We start from the raw sequence: 19489 nt of genomic DNA, 5'->3' as shown, positions 1-19489 counted from the left end.
TATTTGTATTTTATTCATTGAATAATATTTGTACATTTATCTATATAGTACAAGATAAATAAAAGTACAAAATTATTTTTATATACGTACTTTTACAAAATAAATTGTAACAATATGAATATTTAATTCATATCTTGTGTTGTTGTTGGTGGAGGAGGTGGTGGCGGTGGTGGTGGTAAAGGTACCCATGGCATTCTCATTCTCATAGGAATCTGAGACTGCCAAGGCATATTTGAATTTTGAAATCTTACATTTGAAGATGAATTTGGACGATTTTGAAATGATAAATATCCTGGAGAAATTCTTGGAGGTACATTAAAAGGTATTCTAGGATTTAAAGGTGCCGTTGTATCGTCTTCGTTATAATAATTATGCGAACTATAAAAGTTTTGATTCATGCTATTCACATATTGCATTGATTGCATCGAAGATGTTCCATATCCATACTGTTCGTTATTCTCTGAATGTACATTTTGTGGCCAATTCTGATAATGTGACCACAGATTTTGAGACTGATTTGCAGCATGAGGAAAAGGAAATTGTTGGCACTCTCCTCGTGGGTAATATCCTTTTCTATTTTTTTGTGTATTTCTGCTCCATGGATGATTTGATTGCCACCCAGTAGTAGGATCTAAAAATATAAATATTATGTAAATTTGTAATTAAATATATGTGCTGCTACACAGGCAACTTACTTGAAGTACGTTTACGTTTAAGTGGAATATCAGTTTCATTCGAATTATTCGTTTGTTTTGCCTTTAATTTTTCATAATACGCTCGTTCTTCTTCATCATCTGAAAATTCTGGCGGTTCATCTGCATTTGCATCAATACCTTTAATTCTGTAATGATTATATGTCATAAAGTCCATTCGGTTTATTATATGTTAAAATAAAAAGAAGATCGTTATTTAGACTTACTTCATTATTTCATGCAAAAATACCAAAGAAGTATATTCGGTATTAGGACAATAATAAACAGTCATTCCCACTTTAATATCACATTTTTCTATGTGTTCAGAATTATTGAACCGCACACAATAATGAGGCTCGCTCACTTGTCCAAAAACATCAAATATTTTACCTAAAGCTCTTTGCCCCCTTTCAACAAATAAGACTGTGTCTAAATTTAATGTTGGTTTACCAGCTTTTGGTTTTACAACTACTAACTGTTCAACCATCCATGCAACCTGAAATTTTTATTTGTTTTACTACATTAATTTATTTGTTTGTTAATTTATAATTAATAAATACCTCGCCTAATGGATCGCATAATACTTCAGGTACACTAATTTGTAATTCTTCAATTGGTGGTAAATCATCAAATTCACTCTTCATTTCATTACTCTTCTGTCCTTTTGTTTTATTTTTTTCACCTTTTCTACGAATTTTAAGAAGTTACTCCTTGGTTTCATTACATAAAAAATTATAAGGTAACTTACTTATTTGTATTGTCATCACTGTCTGATTCATCTAATTGAATTGATATTGAAGAACTACTGCTACTAGTAGAATCATCTTCATAATCACTGTTTTCACTAAACAAAATTTCTTTGTTTTGTCTGTAAGTTTGCATCTGTGTCCCTTTTAAGGACACATTTTGATTATTTTCATGTGTATCAGAAATATCTTCTATTTCTGAATCTGAATTATTATATTCCACAGCAATACTATTAAGAGAAGATACCTTATCATTTGCTGTTAAAAATATAATGTATTTTAATTAAAAATTACAGTTCTAAATGATATAAGAAAATACATTTTATACACTTACTTTTGACTGCATTGTTTTCATACACAATGCAAACATCGTTGTCTTTGATACTTGGACTTTTCAGTAAAGGATAATTCTTATTCTGAACATGTTTTTCACTTTGAGTTACATTTAAGAGTTCAATGATTTCTTGTTGTTTATTTGTATCACTTTTTTCATTACTATTTTGTTTACTTACAACATTTTCATCAAGTAAAACTACTTCACAATTACTTGTGATTTGACTTATTTCAGAAACACAATTTTCAATGTTTACTTGTTCTGCTGATGAGAGTGTTTCAGTAACATTTGATGTACTATTACCTTTTTCAATGTTTAATATTTCCTTAGATGATTTGTCACTTAAACTTTTATTATTTATTATTTTCTCAACTATAACCTCATCTAGATCCATTGTAATTCTATATAATTTTCGTTTAATTTCAAGTATTAAATTCAATAATAACAATTTGTAAAAAGAAATTTCATACTAAAACATAATGATATTAGAAACTCTACAGAACAATGTATTTCTCCTAAGTAAACTTATAAACCTTACAGAAACACATTCATTAGAAGCAACCACGTGTATACATACCTATTCGAATACGACTTCATGTCGCTGACTGAAGCGTTCCATTTATTTTGAGAAACTATTTTTAAATATTAAACATAAACTATATTTAAATATTATAACAAAATAGTAAATATTTTGATTTTCTAATTCATTATTCTCTTTTTAATTCATCTAATTAAATTATATGAAATGTGTATCTAATTGTGTAATAATTTTGTAGAAGAAATACTTTTGTATAGTAAAAACTATATAGATTCATATATTTATTTAAGTTTATACTTAGAAATTTGTTTATATTGTCTAATAATTTTAATTATACTGTACACTTACTTCTGCAGAATAATACCATAATCACAACATTTTTTTTATAAGCACATAATTAGTATTAAATACATTTATAATATATTACATTCTATTCTCTTGTTATTACATTAACAATTGTCTGTATAATTTTTTTTCCATTTTGATAATTTAAAAGATTTAAAAGAGGATCTTTCATCTTTTGTTCCAATAATTTAGACAATTCCATTCTTACTCTTTGTAAAAGTTGGGCCACCTGAATAAGATAAAAATAATATTTGAAATGTAAATAAAATATTTCATTTGCATTTTTGTTTAATATTAATATTCTTACCCTATGTGATTCAACGCTGAGTAAAATCCAACCATCTTCTAATGACACAATAAATATTCCATTATGTAGCTCTACATTTAACTCATAGCCAGAAAATAAAATTAATGGTAAAAGTGGTACCATTGAAACTTCTTTAATAAATACTTTGCTTGTCTTCATTTTTTCTTGAAATACTAGATATGGACTAGGGAAATGACCAACATGGAAGTTGACAGAAGATGGATGAATATTGACAAAACCATCATTTTTAGTTTGGAATCTAAGTTCCTTAGGCTTTGGCTGCATTGGTACTGCTCCAACAGATTGTACTTGAAAGGATTTTTCCGGAGTAAAAACTTTAACTACATTAGGATAAAGAGCTGCACAAAGTAAACCTTGTAGAAGTTTATAATTGTCATTGTTGACATTAAGTTCATATCCAGTAATTTCCAAAATTTTATCGATGTTCGGCTGCCGTTTAGGTAAATCAATAGGAATAAATCCAAGCGAAACTAATAATTCTAAGAATTGATACTTCATATCTGCCAAAGTATGCAATGTACGCACAGATAAATAATTTTCATTAGCAAAAACTTGTCCTGCATTATTACTGCGTGAACATGATTCCAACCATTTCTGTTAAATGAATAGGATAAATATAAATATCTTTTCCATGTTATAATAAATATTTACACATATATGTTTACCTTATAAGCCTTAAGAATAGTTAATTGATCAGAATTAGCTGTAATAAATTCTTCTTTAATTTCAATTTTGTGTCTTTTATCAAATGGTATATTAAATGGATTTTTATAAGATAAATAAGCTGCAATAGTAAGTGCAGAATCTAGGCAACAAAATATTGCTCCAAATAATATTAATTTCCCAATCCGTATATTTACAGGCAGCATCGCAAGGTGATGGCCTAATGGTGTCAATGTATATTCAGAATTAAATGCACCAACATCTTGTAAACGTTTGATTGCATTAGAAATACTTTCAGTTGTTAATGGCTCTATCATTTTACCTGCAAATACAATAATAATGATAATTAAACTGTATATAAAAGCATAAAAAAATGAAATAATTATCGTTATTACCTAAAATTTTGTGAAAGTCTACTTTTTTCCCTTTATGTAAAAGTTGGATACGTAGTAATAAAGGTTCTAACGGAATCCTTAATATTTCAGGTACTGATTGGGCTGTAAACTGGTACTTAAATCTGGTAAAATAAAACATTTTTAATAGAACACTTACTTGTTTATTACCACAGAATGTAATGCATTCAGTAATACCTGTACGAAGTATATAAATGAATACAAATTCCGGGCATTACACGGCCAGCACGACCTTTTCTTTGTACTGCATTTGCTCGCGATACCCAGCATGTTTCTAAACTTTCTATGTTTTGATTTGAATTGAATCTAGTCTCCTTCATTTTCCCACTATCAATTACAAATACACAATCATCTATAGTAATAGATGTCTCAGCTAAATTAGTGCTTAGCACAATTTTTCTAACATTTCCAGTTTTTTTAAAAACTAAATTTTGCTCCTCATTTGACAAAGATGAATGTAATGGTATAACAATAAATTTTCCAGTTTTTGGTGAAAGTTGCTGATTCTCGTTCAACAAATCTTTTAATGAAATAATTTCAGCAAATCCAGGTAAAAATACCTAAAATTATAATAGTTCATATAACAGATGTACATATAATTTGTATACTTAGGAAAGTATACTTACTAAAATGGAACCTGTTTTTGGATAATTATGGTCTCCAAAAATAATCCATTCTAATGTTGCCTCTATAAGTTCAAAATTTATTCTATCATGATCCATAACATATAAATTTTTATGCGTTTGTTTGTTGTAATCATAATATCTAGAGACAATCTGTATTAATGATAAACTTTCATCCTGAACGAATTCTCTGGGTGCAGGAGCAGTAGGACCTTCAATTTCTGCAATTTCTAAATCTGTTTGCAGTTGCATCCAGTCACCTCTAATTTTACGTGTAAATTTTGAATTTTCCTCAAGTATATAATTTATTTTTTCAAATACATCTTCCAAAAAAATTTGCTCTACAGGAAATGTTTTTCCTGGAATGTGTAAAATAGGAGCTTCTTTGAAGTATGAAGAAAAGATCTCTGGTTTAAGCGTTGCACTCATGAGTATTACTTTTAAATTCGAATTTTTAGATAATAATTCCTTTAGAAGCATCAGTAGGAAGTCACTAGATAAAAAATAATAATATTTGAGTAAAGAATAAATGAAGTGGTATAATAAATAACTTACCTTTCTGCACTTCTTTCATGAACTTCGTCTACAATAATATGTGTCACATCGGATAATTCTGGATTAACAGATAATCTTTGTAACAAAATTCCAATTGTACAAAATGTTAATCTCGTTTTGCTGGAAATTTTGCTCTCTAATCGAATTTGATATCCTATCGTGTCACCTATTTGTTCATCTCTTTCTGATGCAACTCTTTCAGCAACTCCTACTGCGCTTATTCTTCGAGGTTGTGTACATATTATATTAATATGTTCTTTAGACTTCGATCTATTAAGAATCCAATTGTCTAATAAAAATTGTGGTACCTAAAAAATTATACAATGTAAGTTCAATACAAGATTAATTAAATTCATAATATCCTGATTACCTGTGTACTTTTACCACATCCTGTTTCACCTGAAATTATAGTAACCTGATTTTTATATATCACTTCTAAAATGTTATCCATTTTAGACCAAGCAGGCAGTGTTTTTCGGATTTCTTGCATTTTTTTGTATCTGTGGTTTGTTTGTCTTTCTTTAAAACTTTCTTGGATAATATCATCTTTTTTTAATGTCTCTTCCCATGTAATGTTATCTCTATTTTTTCTACTAATAGAACCTAATTCATGGTGTGTAACCTCATGTACAATATTTTCATTTTCCAATTGCTTTGGAAACAGTAATTCGCTTTGATCTAGAAACTGTTCTTTATTTTCTTCTAAATATTCTTTTATTTCGTATTCATTCTCCAGAAGAGATATTACTGAAAAGATAGAAGGAGTTCCATCTGCGGATAACGATAATGCTTCGTCGTACAATCTTCTTGCTATTCTTAAGCATTTTATACTAGGAAATGTACCAATCTCTTTATAAAAATAGAAATATGGTGGTTCATATGGATATTTACAACCTATTAACATATTAATAACAGTATTTTGTAAAATAAAATATTTAAAGTATTGTAATTAATTGATTTAAGTGATTTATACCTTCAGGAAATCTTATTTCCAAAGTAAAATATGGATGTTCCTTTTCCATTTTTAATGCTTGTGGTTGCTGATGCGAAAATCTACATTTATTACCAAATCTGCATGTCTTACGAAGAAAAAATTTACAAACTTCTTTCTCTTTTTCTTTCTTTGGTTGTTGTTTGACCGTTCTGATTTCCTTTTCTATTTCATCATTTCTCACTAAATAGTCCAATTCAACATTTACTATCCAAATCTGATTTCTTATTACTTCAATAAACATATCTCCATAAATAGATTCAAGTGCTTCTTTTTCTTCCTGTTGCTTTTCTAATAAATCTGTGACATCAATATCATCAAGTATCTTATTCTTTGGAATATTTTCAAGCCCATAATATTTATAAAATAAAATCTCTAAAGATTTTCCCACATCATCTTCTGCATGCATTAATGCTTCAACACAATGTGACTGATGAAAACTAAAAATAAAATAACAATATTTATAATGTACATTATAATTATTAAGAACTTATTTTTATTATTTACTACTTACCCATAACTTGTAAGTTTAGATGTAGCAAATTGTCTAACGATTTGTTTTTGAGTATTAGGTTTATCATCCTTAGAAGAATAATCAACTATTTCTTTAATAACTAAGTTACCTCTTTCCATCCAATATTGTTTGCTTAAGTTTGATTTCTTATCTTCAAATTCTGACGCATTGGAAAGTTTAAAACTCTATTCAAAAGTTATATTGTTTTCCCATAATATGTTTTACAGAAAAATACATAGAAATACATTTAAAAGAATTATGCAATGTACATACCGAACCATAAATATGTTTCAAAGTATCAAAAAGTTGTCGCTCAGATTCTTCTGACATTCTTAAAGTTTGCATTTCAACTTTAAATTTATCTGAACCATGGAAATTATTACTTTTTTCTTTATTTCTTCCTGATCTGTTAAATGCACATAGATTTGATTAATATCAATTTTTATTATAAACTAATTGGAACATATAGGATACTTCATTGATGAACAATTCTAGACTCACGTGACATCTTTCTCCAAATTTCCTTCTAATGTAATATCTTCCATTAATTGAATAGTAGTATGATCCATTTTTTAATATTCAATATAAACTTACTGTATATAAATAAATGTAAGAATAGTTTTATACACTTCCTCTGTTATTTATAAAACGTCGAGGTTAAGAAATGTTAAATGTGTAACAATGACAGATAGAAATAATTGAAAGAATCCGTTTCTGTTTATTAAATTCCTAATTACACATAAAATAACTAGTTGATTAAGGTGTCAAAATCTAATTATTTATATATGTTTTGCTATTTCAAGAAATAATATTAAATGTTGAAAAAATAAATAGAAATTTATTTATATAGTTTTTAATTTATTTCTATATATTATATTATCTTAAATGATTCATGATTTGTTTTCAATCTGATGAATAACTGCTTTGTTATAACCACAAAGTAGCAAAACATTTCCTTCTGGGTGCCATCGAGCATCTAACGCTATAATATTTCGCGGAGTTGGTATGCACCTTGCACTACTTGGTGTCCATTCAAACATGTGCGCGCATTCGCAAAATATTAACATATGAGCACGTGTGGGATTCCACTTCACAGCTAAGAAAACAAATTCATTATAATATGAACAATATTTTTACAATAAAAATGAACAAGATACATACACGTAATGTTATTTTCAAGAAGCAAATAATCAAGATAATCCTCGTTAATATTCCAAACCCATAATGTTGTAGGGTAAAGTTGGTGTTTTATAGCCAAATATTGGCCGCAAAAACTAAATACTAAAATATCAAATTTAGCAACTGAAAGCCTGTCGATATTATCCTTTTTACCAATTTTTATATTTATTGGTCTTTCCGATTTCTCTTCCACTATAATTATTTTTTCATTAACGTTAGCGATAGTTATAAAAAGTTTTATATCTATAATGATGTTACTTACGGATATGTTTATCATAAAAGCTAATATTTTTATTTGTCTGTACTATAACATCTTTGTATACTTTGTTCAAATAATTTTCTTTAATTACTGGGTCAAGATGTAACTGTAAAAGTGGTTTCCATGTTACGTGATTTAATAATACGACCTGCACAAAAATTGATGTTATTTATTAACTACGCATTTATAAATAAATAAAAATGCATACCATTTCATTAAATCCTGCTACAGCTAATAACTGTCCATTGGGCATCCACGTTACATTTTCAATTCCTTTTAATTCTTTTTCATAGGTGTATTCTATTTCAGATGAATTTGAAATTTGCGCAGGACAAAATACCGCGATATCTCTTTCTAATTTATTTGAATAAATAATTAACTTTGCTTCATCGCTAAAGGAACACCATATACATAACAATTCGCTATTTGGCGACCAGCATATTCCATCGATACTATTCAAACGTCCACATATTAATTTCTAAAATTAAAAAATTCGAAATAATATATTTGAAAAATTTACAGAAGAAATTTTCTTTTATGTCTAGGAATTTTCGCGTTAAAAAGGTATCATCTTTTAAAATGAATAAAAACAGCGGCGTGCATGGCGTATTGTTAGTTCTCTAAGGTTAGATTATATGTTCACAATCACTTTATGTATTAATTAAAAATAAAAAAGATAATGACAGCATCTTATATATCATGTGCCTGTAATCGGGTCCCACATTCTACTGATTGGGGCAAAAATGGACTTATTTGTTATGCAGCATGTCATGCAGTTGCAATTTATGATCCATTTGTTTCAAAAATTGGCAAAGTAACAAATACACTTTACCGACATAAAGAGCGTATTAATACTTTACGATGGATTAAGCATAGAAACTTACAAGCTGAATTTGAAATATTATCCAGTTCAGTAGATGGAACAGCTATTATATGGAGCAAAATTGATGAACATTACAGACATACGTCTATTATAGAACATGGTGACATTCTGACATTTAGTAATTCACTGTACCTTTCTGATGATAATTTTCACATTAATGAAAGCTTTCCAAAACTGTTGATATGTACTGGATCAGTAAAAGGAGATTTAAAATTATGGTTGAGAAAGACATGTGGCACTGTAGAATGCTTTCAAACACTTACATTTGGAACAAAGCTTCCAATAGAAGCTTGTTTTTATCATCTACCAACAACAAATTTACCATTTTTAGCTGTTGCAATTGAAAATTCAACAATTGAATTATATGTACCTACTTACAATGTTCCAAAAGATAGTAATTTCATAAAAGTACAAGTTCTAATTGGACATGAAGATTGGGTAAGATGTATGGATTTTAGTTGGGATACAGAAAATAGTATTTTGTTGGCAAGTGGATCTCAAGATGCTATGATACGTTTATGGAAAATATCTGTAAACAAAACAGAATTATTAAATGATGAGTTAAGTCAAAAAGAACAAATATTTGTAGTTAATGATAGAAAGTACAACATCACTTTGGAGTCTGTATTATGTGGCCATGATGGCTGGATTTATGGCGTACATTGGTATCCACAGCAGTCAAATAAGAATAATTTAAAATTATTGTCTTGCTCGTTAGATAAATCTATGATTATATGGGAATTAGATGAAGTAACTGGAATTTGGTCTGAAAAAGTAAGAGTCGGTGAAGTTGGTGGTAATTTAATGGGTTTTTATGGATGTAAATTTAGTGGGAATGGATTGAATATATTGGCACACGGTTATCAAGGATCTTTTCATATTTGGGAATATTCAGATGATGCAAAAAATTGGATCCCAAGGTCGGTACCAAGTGGTCATTTTGCAGAAGTAGTTGACCTTAGCTGGGAACCAAATGGAAGGTACATATATCTAAAATTAAGATCAGATAAACTTGGTAATATTTAATTTTATGTTACAGGTTTCTTGTAACTGCAAGTACAGATCAAACAACAAGAATCTATGCACCTTGGCAAAATGAAAAAACAGAATTTTGGCACGAAATTGGACGCCCACAAATTCATGGATATGACATGTCCTGTTTAGTCATGTTAACTCCCTGCATGTATGCTTCAGGGGCAGAAGAAAAGGTTGTGCGTATATTTACAGCTTCAGCAGCATTCAAGAACTGTTTAATGAAAATTGCCAATGTTGATGATTTTAAAAATATGGTAGCTGATAGTGCATCAGTACCTGCTCTTGGATTAACCAACAAAGCAACATTCGATGATAATAATAAAATAAAGACTGCAAATCATGATTTGAAAAATGAAAATTATATTCCTCCAACAGAAGAAGAGTTAATGCAAAATACATTATGGCCAGAGGTACAAAAACTATATGGTCATGGATATGAAATATTTTCTATAGCTGCTAGACACGATGGATCATTATTAGCAACTGCATGTAAATCAACATCATTCGAATATTCTGCAATATTATTATGGAACACAAATACATGGACACAAACTCAAAAACTCGTGTCTCACCAGCTAACAGTAACACAAATGGAATTTTCACCAAATGATATATATTTAGTATCTGTATCTAGAGACAGAAGGTGGTCGTTATTTAAATTCGACGATAATATGTATACCTTAATTGCAGCCAGTTCAAAGAAAGATAATCTTCATAGTCGTATAATATGGTGTTGTTCATGGACATATGATTCATCTTTCTTTGCGACTGGTTCTAGAGACGGAAAAATCGGAATTTGGAATCCAAATTTTAGAGATAATAAGATTATTCCAACTACAAGTTTAGATTTGAAAAGTTCTGTAACAGCACTTGCTTTCTCTTTACAAAATATTTCAGAAAATTCTCACGTTTTAGCAATAGGATTCGAAACAGGGTACATAGAAATACAAAAGATAAAAAGATCTTTTGATAATTGTGTATGGGAAAAATATATTGTACTTGATTCATCTCAAGCACATCATTTAACTGTAAAAAGGCTTAAATTTCGACCACAAAAGGAACATTTAAATACCTTACAACTAGCAAGCTGTGGATCTGATCATACTGTTAAAATATACAATATAAATATTTCAAAATTAAAAGATTTATAAAATAATTGCATTTTTATATAATAAAGTAAACAATTTTAATTATATTTAACTACTTACTTTATCTAATTTCCATCTATCAGTCTTGTAAATTTCTATTTGATCTTCACCTTCATTTGAAATTACTACTGCTAATTTCTTACCATTTGGACTTATATATAATTTTTTATAAGAAGACTTTACATTTTGTATGTGAGTTACGCTCAAATTTTCCAAGGACCATATTGATATCTGAATCTAATCCAATAATTTTAATGATTATATATATTAATATTAAAATTATGTATTTACTTACATTGAAATCTGAGAATGTTAGAATGTGTCTATTATCAGGAGACCAGTTAACGCTTTCTAAACCATCACTGCCTTCTGTAAGCTTAAATCTCCATTCAGGGTAATAAATAGAATACACCTGAATAATAGCTTTTTTAATATTTGCACATACAATGTACTCACTATTTTTGGACCACTCCAAATACTGTGATAGAACAGAAGACAATTGTCTTGTTATAAAGTATTTTATTCCTTATAATAGTACTAAATATTTACAAATATAAAATATTAATGTATAAATTTGTCAAACATTAGATCATTTGAATTCCTACTTCCTCTACATCGTCATTTTCCCTAAAAAAGTCTATTTTGCTCAATACTGTTTGTTTAATTTCATATGCACTAACCTCAATTATACTTGGAAATATGAACGAATGAACAGTAGCTGCGGTTTTGCTACTTTTAATGATTAAATTCGCTTGATATGCAACTGCGAAAAATTGTCCATCTATAGAAAAATAACATAACTGATTATTCACCCGTATAAAACCATTTTCTGCTTCTGATGACATTGCGGCTTCCTTAAATAAAATTTATACAATACAAATACATCCCAAACCAATTCCACCATCCCACCATTGTGAGACACGATGATGATGATGATGAAGTGGATAACGATTCTAGCATATCTGCAATAAGTACGTTTTTTAATATGAAAATAGTAATTTTAATATTATATATAACTGATATAAAATTATTTTAGCAAAATGTAAGAAAAAAGAAAAATCGCATGAACTTAAATCAAGTTCTGGTTTTGATGAATCAATCTAATCTCAAAGACGATGTATGTATTCCGATTTCTGTAAACAAACAATTACTTTTTTATGTATGATTGTTACTATTTTTATTAGCTACTGTAAATCTACCTATGTCAAGTGTAAGATCAATCCGAAATAAGGGTATCGATTTAGCATTGCCGCGTCCGAAGAAAAATAAACAGGCTGTAACACCAGTATGTTCTCCAAAAATATCTTCAGTTATCTCAGTTTAACTAAGGCTAAAAAGGAAAGTATAATAAATAAGTACATGCAAATCGATTTTTTAATTATTTTAATAAAAATAATGATAAAATACCTTTTGCAGTGTATCTATTTTCTTAACCGTACCAAATGGTAAAGACAGTAAAAAAATGGACTTTATTAGAATTTTAATTTAATTTGACTTACTTAATTATTTTTGACCCTAAGTTTTTATCTCACAGTATTATCGTGTTCATTGATAATTAGTTTTAAAAAATATTTATTTAGATGAAAATTATAAATACGTAAAGTAACAGTTAGATGGTTGATGGTACTATATTACAACATAGTATCTTTATATATATATATCACATTTAAAAGATTAAACAGAAATTAATGTAATTAATTACATTAAAATGTTTTACAGTTTTCTCCTATTACTGTAAAATAAGTTCATACATTTATGTATGCTAGCTGAACTATAATGGTAATTAGGACACTGTATTTTATTATGCATTTGTATACAACAGATACACTGTATGACACTATTACTCTGTGAGAAAGACTAGTGTAAAAATCTTGTATATTAACAGATGTTTGACACGTGTATCACTAATATCGAAACAGATTTGTAAAATTTAGTTATCGTTATACCAAATCACGACTAATGCTACGTTTAAACGTCATAGAACGTACTTCAGTTCCAGGCTTTCCTGATTTACAAGAATTAGAAGCATTAGGATTAGGAGTAGGACTTTGAGAAAGAGATGCTCGTTCATCGTTAGTACTAGATTTTTCTCGTTCTAATCTTTGTTTACTAAATTTTCCCATTCCTGGGCGATAAATTTCCATGGCAGGACGATCCTGTTAACATTTCTTTTTTTTATTAAAAATATTCTAGAAATGAAATTTTTGTAATACGGTAATAATAATAAAAATATACCTTATTTCGAATCCTACGTTCTAATCGAGGATCTTTCTTGTCTTTTTCTTTTTCTTCGATTTCAGTCTTTTGTAAATTATTTTGATCCCCGCCATCTAAAGACTTGTGTCGCCTTAAATAATTCCCATCTCCTGTACCACCTTCTCCCCCACTTTCAAGTGAACTACGCCTCTTTGTAACTTTCGAATCTTTCTTTTCCTGAGAATCATCATTCTCGTTACTATCTTTATTAATATTTTCATTAGATTTTGATTTTTCAATATCTTTATTACTTTCATCTATCGTTGATGTAGTTTCTGTAAATAATTTAATAAACATTATTATAAAGAGTCGACAAATAATTATCAATATCTCTGTTTGATACCTGTTTTCTTCTGCTCTTTCATTTGTTCAATATCTTGGATAGAATTTTCTAGTAAAAGCTTGTTTTCATTATTTTCCTGTTTCTCTCTGATTTTAGTGACTTCAGTATCACTTACGGATCCCCCTCTGTCTTTATTTTCATGTAAATCAACTTGGGACTCTTTTCTTGGAAAATCTTCGTCTTCAATTCTTGACTTTATGCTACTTTCCATATCAACATTAAACTCTACATTTTGTTTTTTGGTTTCTGCAAGTCTTTTCTTCTCTTGTCGCATTTTCTCGTAGCTTTTACCCCTTTTTTCCTCGATTTTTCGATCCCTGAAATCTTTAATATCCTCTTTGAAATCATATTTTCTATCATTGCCATCAATTCTTCTATCATCCTTTATTCCATCTCTCTCATCGCGCCTTCCGTATAGTTTTTTGTCCTCATGACGTCTTTGATGTTTTATTTCTCTATCCTTATTTCTATCCTCAATTCTTTCTCTATATCCTTTTGTTATTGACTTCGAATCACGATCACGCGGTATTTTTTCACGTAATTTATCTTCTTTCTTAATACGATTTTTCAAATCTTTCGGTGAAAGCTTATCTCTTTCCTCTTTATTCTCTTTATTATCTTTACACATTTCCTTATCGAGATCTGGATTTTTCAATACCTACAACAAAATGAAATTTTTATTTTAAATAATGTATCTTTTTATTTAAATTTGTATATCAGTGAAACTTTGTGACATATCAATCTATGTAATGAATTACAGTAAAGAAACAAAGACCTTTAATATTTTTTTCTAAAAACAATTTCTCTTACAAAATTTAATGTATACAAACTAAACAATAACAAATCAATTACATTATAATAAATCCATATAAATTTGACATACAATAGTAAACAGAAACAATAATAGCATTGAACTAAATCGCACAAATAGCAAATAATTCATTTCCCCTCGTGACTTTTTAACGTACAGTAAATAAATACATAACGTAAATTTCCCTGCTAATGATTTGCAGTTCCCGTTTCATGAATTTTTACGATACGCTGGCAATCTTGATTCACAAATTACTTTGAAAGGATAAAGTTTCTGATAATCGAACATAGCACTGCAACTTCTCGACTTTGATACTTCTGCCGGTATTTGCATTTTCCATGTTTTATGCAGATTAGTGAATTGAGATTTTGATAATGCAGAAAAATAATTTTTATTGTTAACGTAATGAGATGCATATTTAGTATTATTATAAATATAATTATTTGTAATGTTATTCCAATGATTATAATTATTCTTCCTATAATTAGCATCTTTATCTTTATAATTTTTCTCATAAATGTAAAATAATCTCGGCTGTTTATTAGTATAATGCCAGCGCTCATTAACACGAGTCATACTTCTAACACAGTTTATGTATACTTCTGTATTTTCGTTTCTGTAAAATTGTTGTTGCACGTTTAATGAACTTTTGCTCGCTTGTGTTATGTTCTCTGTTCCATTAGTAGAAATTTCTTCTTTTTGTTCACGAGTTATACTTTTAGTAGAATATTCAAAAAATACATCTTCTACCTTGCCAGTTGGAGAAGTAGAAAGGAAGGAATACTTGCTCTGGTTATCTTCAATATTATATACGGACTGTAGGGTGAAAAGATTAGTATCAGCAAATACAGTAGAGAATATAATACTTAAAATTTATGATTAAACCTTTCATCATATATTTCTTTAATTGCTGTTTCATTCTATACTGTATTTGTCATATTTAGAATTAGTTCAATCTGGATCAGGCAATGATAAATGAAGATAACACAAGATATATCACCTTAGATATAATAGGATCTTCTTTCGTCCGTCTTCTTTCTAAATCTCTTCGTCGTCTTTCTTCGCGTTTTTCATCTCTTAGACGCTGCTTTTCTTGCTTACGTTGTTTTAGATATTCCAAAAGAGGTGTAGTTGTAACTTTTTTTGGTGTATCTATTTGTGACAAATATTAATTTATAAGAATTCGTTTTACACCATAATGTTGTTTGATCATATTTAAATAACTTACTATCAGGTGGTTGATATGAGTACTCTGTTTTTGGTTGTGCTACATTAGATTCAGCTTCTTGATTTTTAAGACTTTCTAAGAAGCTTATATAATAAGGATCAGATTCTATTGTACCACATTTTAAATCTTTCTTTTTCCCTACTCTTTTCTTTGGTAACCTTTGAAATGGTGCAAATTCTACTACTGCTGGATATTCTGTGCCTTTTGAGTCGACGAATACATAATTATCAAATTTTTCTCTGAACATAAAGATGTCTTGTTGTTCAATAAAATTGATATATGCACGTGAAAATGAAAATTGTCCCATGTCAGCTTTGACAAAATAAAGGTAATCATGTTCTGGTAATGGAGAAACTTGCTCCAGGAATTGATCCTGAGTCATAGTTGGAGGTAATCTTCTTATTACTACCTATAAATATATATCATTGTTTTTCATTCTTAGCTAATATATAAGAAATTATTTCTAACAATAATTACAAAGACATTTATGAATGACCACCATCGCATAAGTATTTCTTATTTTTTAATTCAAAAAGTGGGACAACTATATAACTTGTTAAATTTGTTTTCATTTTAATAATATTATCATAATTGTCCATATCCAAAATATAAATTATTTTATAAAATCTGATAAAGTATTTTACACAAGATTCATACATAAATAATACTTTTTTACAAAATTATGTTATAAATCGAACATAAGATTTCGATTTTCAATCTGCTGAATACAAGACATTACATGTAGTCAAAACATATTTTATGTTTGTAATAAAAGGGCTGATAAATTTCTAGTGTCATTTTAATTGAATATACCTTTGTCATAGGCCGGCATTTCTCTTTTTTATTATCTTTAATTTTTCCAACATCTGGAGAACTAGTTTGTGCTTCATTTTGTGCGGCTGACTCAGATTGTTGTGTTTCCTCGGTCATTGTCATCTACATTTATTTAATTTCTTGATAACTAAGATCTATTCAGTGTCAGTTCAATTCACTCTGGTTTAAAATAATATTCAAAGCATGCAATTTTCTTTGAAATATCAAAATAAACGTTTCCGTTTACAAAGTTTTCGCGGCCATCTTGATTCACTTAACCATAAAGGAAGAAAACTATTGGTTAGAGAAAAAAAACTTTCATTTAATGGGGAATTTTTTAAATATACGTCTAGGGAATTATTAATTAAAACCTAAGATAAAACAGTTGTTGAAATCTACAATTTTTATAAAACAATTTATTGTCTAACTTTTAAATATTTAGATTAATTTATGATACATGTCATAATTTACATCATAAATAATACTTGGCAATATGCATTGAGATAATGTTTTCTTAGACCATTATAAAATAAACATAGAAGTATAAAAAGAAATTTCATAGGTTCATATATTTACACGCAAATAAAATTTACAGTCTTCTATAATTATCACGCTGTTGCGATTGAGATCCTGATGTTAAAGTTGAATAAATAAACGGTAAAATTGATGCTAACGCTAGACAAAGACCTATTACTGGTCGATACCACACCCAAGCAAAACCAATTACTAGTAAACTAATAGACATAGATACCGACATTGTTAAAGATTCAACTGCAATAATTCCACATAAGAACGTCGAATTTAAAATTACTGTTCTCAATATATTTGCTAAACACGTTGCTGCTAAAAATAAAACCAGCCAGCCAAGTCCTCTGAAATAGTAATTCATTATTTAATCACCTAAATTCAAGAAAATGACGGAATGTTTAAACATATTCAGATTACAAACAAGGGTTACCTAATACTCCATGTACGCCAATAATTGTGTACATGTTCTAGATGAAACATTTGATCTACTGACATTTTATGCTTCCTTTGGAGTAAAATTTCTTCTCCATGTGATGCAACATACGGTACAATAGTTCCCTTTTGTAACATACCAACTATAGAATATAAATCTCCCCCTTTCCCTGCATACGAAAATTGTATGCGTATATCCCCTACCTATAAATAAAAGTATAACATTTAAATCTACAGAAGATTTAACATTGCATGAGAATTGCAATAACAAAAATTATACCTGTGGGTTCCATAAATCAGCACTGTGATAGTACAAACCAGAATGCATTTTAATATCTTTACGTTCTGGTCTCTCATCACTAGTAACTTCTACAAAATCATTGAATCTTTTTTTTAACTCAGTTCCCAGAGTAAAGGCTCCAATTTTAACTTCATCTGCAATTTGCACCTGACTTTTAATAGGCATTTCTTTTGGATTATGATGACCAGTTCGGATGTAAAAATGATCAGAATCAACAAGTTTATCCTTCCATTCAGTTGTATAATAATAATGTTTCTCTTCCTCTGTCACTCCACCAAAACTGATGTACAAACATTACTATGACACAGATGAAGTAATAAATAGGTTTATAGATTTAGTTGTAGAAATTACCTTCTTTCTTCTTCTATCTCAACCCACTGATACATTTGAACTCTGCGTTTTAATTTCACACTTGATACAATTACTCCATAATCAGGTTCAGTTAATGGTTCTGATATTTTTAAAGCTCCTGATAAATATATCAAACGTCCTTCATATTCAGGTAATACTTTCATTGAATTTGGAAGTACTGCTACATTACGCAAAGCTTCATCTAAAGAATGTGCTACTTTCACTGCTCTTCCCTATAATTTTATAAGCATATTCTTGTTGTTCACATTTATTCATTTGCTAAGATACACAAATATTCACAAACCTCATTCCAAAATAAAAGGCACATGCCAGTTGCAAACATAATAAGTCCAATGATAGCAGTGAGCCATGACTCTCTAAATTGCTCAGAGACTGTCATTGGAACATTTATTTGGGGAGGCTGTCTTCCATTAACTCGATTTTGATGAATGGGTTCGGTGTTTGCCCTTTGAGGTTGCCCATTTTGCTAAAATTATATTTTTTATATTTAAACTATATTATTCTATATGAATTGTATATAATATATACAAATATTTATGTGGATTGAATATTACATACTACACGCAATAGGTGTTATTGCATTAATAAATATACACATATATAGATAAATGTTAAGTTAAATAACTGTTTAAAATTTTGACACGTGCTTTTTATGCTTACATTTGCGCGATACATTTTAATAGATTACATTACGTGACAATTACAATATTCAACTTGTTTATTAAAACTGATAGTTACAATATTTTGAATGGAGTTCTAAATAAATGTTTAACGTGCATACATTGATGTCCCATTTATTCACGAATTGGTACATCCAAAATTACACCATAAATATTACTATTACATCGTGTATATATATTAAATATAAATGTATGCAATTACACAATTTTGCTGCAATTTCGATGATGCTATGAATCACGTGCAAATCACTGCAAATGCATTGCAGTGACTACAAATGCAACAAACTGGACATGTTTTTATTCTCAAGGATCATGATTTTGGGGTCCTAGACACCCCTAGTTGAGATTAACGATAAGTGTGCATTTACAGAGCATAGTTGGTATGACAGTCGCTCTTCTACCACATCTCACATTAACAACTAAAAAAACACAGTTTTAATTCTATTTTTTAGAAACCAGTTAAAATCTGCAAAAAACCA

General features: G+C 28.8%; 6 protein-coding genes and 1 long non-coding RNA gene across 14 annotated transcripts; 2 read left to right on the top strand and 5 right to left on the bottom strand.

Annotated features, from left to right (window-relative positions):
- Window positions 1–11: 11 nt before the first annotated feature.
- LOC117608458 (uncharacterized) lies at window positions 12–2510 on the bottom strand. Its single transcript, XM_034333618.2, has 6 exons — window positions 1773–2510; window positions 1441–1696; window positions 1253–1379; window positions 920–1188; window positions 696–841; window positions 12–631 (listed from the first exon to the last, which is right to left on the bottom strand). Exons 1-6 carry the CDS (start codon window positions 2164–2166, stop codon window positions 123–125), a joined length of 1701 nt encoding a protein of 566 aa, XP_034189509.2. The 5' UTR covers window positions 2167–2510; the 3' UTR covers window positions 12–122.
- A 165-nt stretch (window positions 2511–2675) lies between these two features.
- On the bottom strand, window positions 2676–7465 carry LOC117608455 (putative ATP-dependent RNA helicase DHX57). Of its 2 annotated transcripts, XM_034333612.2 has the most exons (12): window positions 7244–7465; window positions 7016–7148; window positions 6743–6927; window positions 6211–6668; window positions 5608–6131; window positions 5238–5545; window positions 4686–5175; window positions 4237–4619; window positions 4042–4163; window positions 3649–3968; window positions 2963–3577; window positions 2676–2884 (listed from the first exon to the last, which is right to left on the bottom strand). In XM_034333612.2, exons 1-12 carry the CDS (start codon window positions 7309–7311, stop codon window positions 2741–2743), a joined length of 3750 nt encoding a protein of 1249 aa, XP_034189503.2. In that variant the 5' UTR covers window positions 7312–7465; the 3' UTR covers window positions 2676–2740. The 2 variants fall into 2 exon arrangements, with proteins under 2 accessions (XP_034189503.2, XP_034189505.2); XM_034333614.2 differs by lacking the exon at window positions 7244–7465 and having other exon boundaries at window positions 6743–6902.
- Window positions 7466–7560: 95 nt separating this feature from the next.
- LOC117608459 (WD repeat-containing protein WRAP73) lies at window positions 7561–12217 on the bottom strand. 2 transcript variants are annotated; one of them, XM_034333619.2, is made up of 7 exons: window positions 11927–12217; window positions 11542–11724; window positions 11307–11483; window positions 8389–8658; window positions 8184–8328; window positions 7904–8113; window positions 7561–7838 (listed from the first exon to the last, which is right to left on the bottom strand). In XM_034333619.2, exons 1-7 carry the CDS (start codon window positions 12089–12091, stop codon window positions 7633–7635), a joined length of 1356 nt encoding a protein of 451 aa, XP_034189510.2. In that variant the 5' UTR covers window positions 12092–12217; the 3' UTR covers window positions 7561–7632. The 2 variants fall into 2 exon arrangements, with proteins under 2 accessions (XP_034189510.2, XP_034189511.2); XM_034333620.2 differs by having other exon boundaries at window positions 12059–12211.
- Window positions 8700–11300, top strand: Elp2 (elongator complex protein 2). Its single transcript, XM_034333615.2, has 2 exons — window positions 8700–10043; window positions 10103–11300. Exons 1-2 carry the CDS (start codon window positions 8860–8862, stop codon window positions 11247–11249), a joined length of 2331 nt encoding a protein of 776 aa, XP_034189506.2. The 5' UTR covers window positions 8700–8859; the 3' UTR covers window positions 11250–11300.
- Window positions 12151–14063, top strand: LOC117608460 (uncharacterized). The gene is made up of 3 exons (XR_004582336.2): window positions 12151–12217; window positions 12283–12363; window positions 12431–14063. It is a non-coding gene; the product is annotated as an uncharacterized LOC117608460 (long non-coding RNA).
- Upf3 (UPF3 regulator of nonsense mediated mRNA decay) lies at window positions 12464–16989 on the bottom strand. 2 transcript variants are annotated; one of them, XM_034333616.2, is made up of 8 exons: window positions 16698–16989; window positions 15885–16293; window positions 15657–15808; window positions 15407–15472; window positions 13846–14503; window positions 13482–13777; window positions 12654–13402; window positions 12464–12576 (listed from the first exon to the last, which is right to left on the bottom strand). In XM_034333616.2, exons 1-7 carry the CDS (start codon window positions 16818–16820, stop codon window positions 13187–13189), a joined length of 1920 nt encoding a protein of 639 aa, XP_034189507.1. In that variant the 5' UTR covers window positions 16821–16989; the 3' UTR covers window positions 12464–12576; window positions 12654–13186. The 2 variants fall into 2 exon arrangements, with proteins under 2 accessions (XP_034189507.1, XP_034189508.1); XM_034333617.2 differs by lacking the exons at window positions 12464–12576; window positions 15407–15472 and having other exon boundaries at window positions 12999–13402.
- Window positions 16990–17165: 176 nt separating this feature from the next.
- On the bottom strand, window positions 17166–19318 carry Tmem43 (Transmembrane protein 43). Of its 5 annotated transcripts, none has more exons than XM_034333874.2 (6): window positions 19112–19238; window positions 18614–18796; window positions 18310–18542; window positions 17938–18238; window positions 17656–17861; window positions 17166–17569 (listed from the first exon to the last, which is right to left on the bottom strand). In XM_034333874.2, exons 1-6 carry the CDS (start codon window positions 19142–19144, stop codon window positions 17287–17289), a joined length of 1239 nt encoding a protein of 412 aa, XP_034189765.2. In that variant the 5' UTR covers window positions 19145–19238; the 3' UTR covers window positions 17166–17286. The 5 variants fall into 5 exon arrangements, with proteins under 5 accessions (XP_034189765.2, XP_034189770.2, XP_034189768.2 ...); XM_034333879.2 differs by having other exon boundaries at window positions 17167–17569; window positions 19213–19318; XM_034333877.2 differs by having other exon boundaries at window positions 17167–17569; window positions 19069–19206.
- Between the last annotated feature and the right edge of the window lie 171 nt (window positions 19319–19489).

This window comes from Osmia lignaria, chromosome 2 (assembly GCF_051020975.1).
Source record: "Osmia lignaria lignaria isolate PbOS001 chromosome 2, iyOsmLign1, whole genome shotgun sequence".
NCBI classification, from domain to species: domain Eukaryota; kingdom Metazoa; phylum Arthropoda; class Insecta; order Hymenoptera; family Megachilidae; genus Osmia; species Osmia lignaria.
Note: the sequence above shows the minus strand (reverse complement) of the source record. Positions and strands in the feature narration are given on the sequence as shown.

What these genes read in the sequence shown, in the direction of transcription:
- LOC117608458 (XM_034333618.2), bottom strand. Translation starts at nt 2,166, where the DNA reads ATGGATCTAGATGAGGTTATAGTTGAGAAAATAATAAATAATAAAAGT. An exon ending in AGTGATGACAATACAAATAA is followed by an intron (nt 1,380 to 1,440) that starts GTAAGTTACCTT and finishes TAAAATTCGTAG; the next exon opens with AAAAGGTGAAAAAAATAAAA. An exon ending in TATGCGATCCATTAGGCGAG is followed by an intron (nt 1,189 to 1,252) that starts GTATTTATTAAT and finishes TAAAAATTTCAG; the next exon opens with GTTGCATGGATGGTTGAACA.
- LOC117608455 (XM_034333612.2), bottom strand. Translation starts at nt 7,311, where the DNA reads ATGGATCATACTACTATTCAATTAATGGAAGATATTACATTAGAAGGA. An exon ending in AATTTGGAGAAAGATGTCAC is followed by an intron (nt 7,149 to 7,243) that starts GTGAGTCTAGAA and finishes TGCATTTAACAG; the next exon opens with ATCAGGAAGAAATAAAGAAA. An exon ending in AGACTTTCACAAAATTTTAG is followed by an intron (nt 3,969 to 4,041) that starts GTAATAACGATA and finishes TTGTATTTGCAG; the next exon opens with GTAAAATGATAGAGCCATTA.
- Elp2 (XM_034333615.2), top strand. Translation starts at nt 8,860, where the DNA reads ATGACAGCATCTTATATATCATGTGCCTGTAATCGGGTCCCACATTCT. An exon ending in AGCTGGGAACCAAATGGAAG is followed by an intron (nt 10,044 to 10,102) that starts GTACATATATCT and finishes TTTATGTTACAG; the next exon opens with GTTTCTTGTAACTGCAAGTA.
- LOC117608459 (XM_034333619.2), bottom strand. Translation starts at nt 12,091, where the DNA reads ATGTCATCAGAAGCAGAAAATGGTTTTATACGGGTGAATAATCAGTTA. An exon ending in CTTTTATGATAAACATATCC is followed by an intron (nt 8,114 to 8,183) that starts GTAAGTAACATC and finishes AAATAATTATAG; the next exon opens with TGGAAGAGAAATCGGAAAGA. An exon ending in TCTTGAAAATAACATTACGT is followed by an intron (nt 7,839 to 7,903) that starts GTATGTATCTTG and finishes TTGTTTTCTTAG; the next exon opens with CTGTGAAGTGGAATCCCACA.
- Upf3 (XM_034333616.2), bottom strand. Translation starts at nt 16,820, where the DNA reads ATGACAATGACCGAGGAAACACAACAATCTGAGTCAGCCGCACAAAAT. An exon ending in CTACTTCTCCAACTGGCAAG is followed by an intron (nt 14,504 to 15,406) that starts GTAGAAGATGTA and finishes ATTTTGTTGTAG; the next exon opens with GTATTGAAAAATCCAGATCT. An exon ending in AACGTAGGATTCGAAATAAG is followed by an intron (nt 13,403 to 13,481) that starts GTATATTTTTAT and finishes AAATGTTAACAG; the next exon opens with GATCGTCCTGCCATGGAAAT.
- Tmem43 (XM_034333874.2), bottom strand. Translation starts at nt 19,144, where the DNA reads ATGTACCAATTCGTGAATAAATGGGACATCAAT. An exon ending in TGAATAAATGGGACATCAAT is followed by an intron (nt 18,797 to 19,111) that starts GTATGCACGTTA and finishes ATATAATTTTAG; the next exon opens with CAAAATGGGCAACCTCAAAG. An exon ending in GCCTTTTATTTTGGAATGAG is followed by an intron (nt 18,543 to 18,613) that starts GTTTGTGAATAT and finishes ATAAAATTATAG; the next exon opens with GGAAGAGCAGTGAAAGTAGC.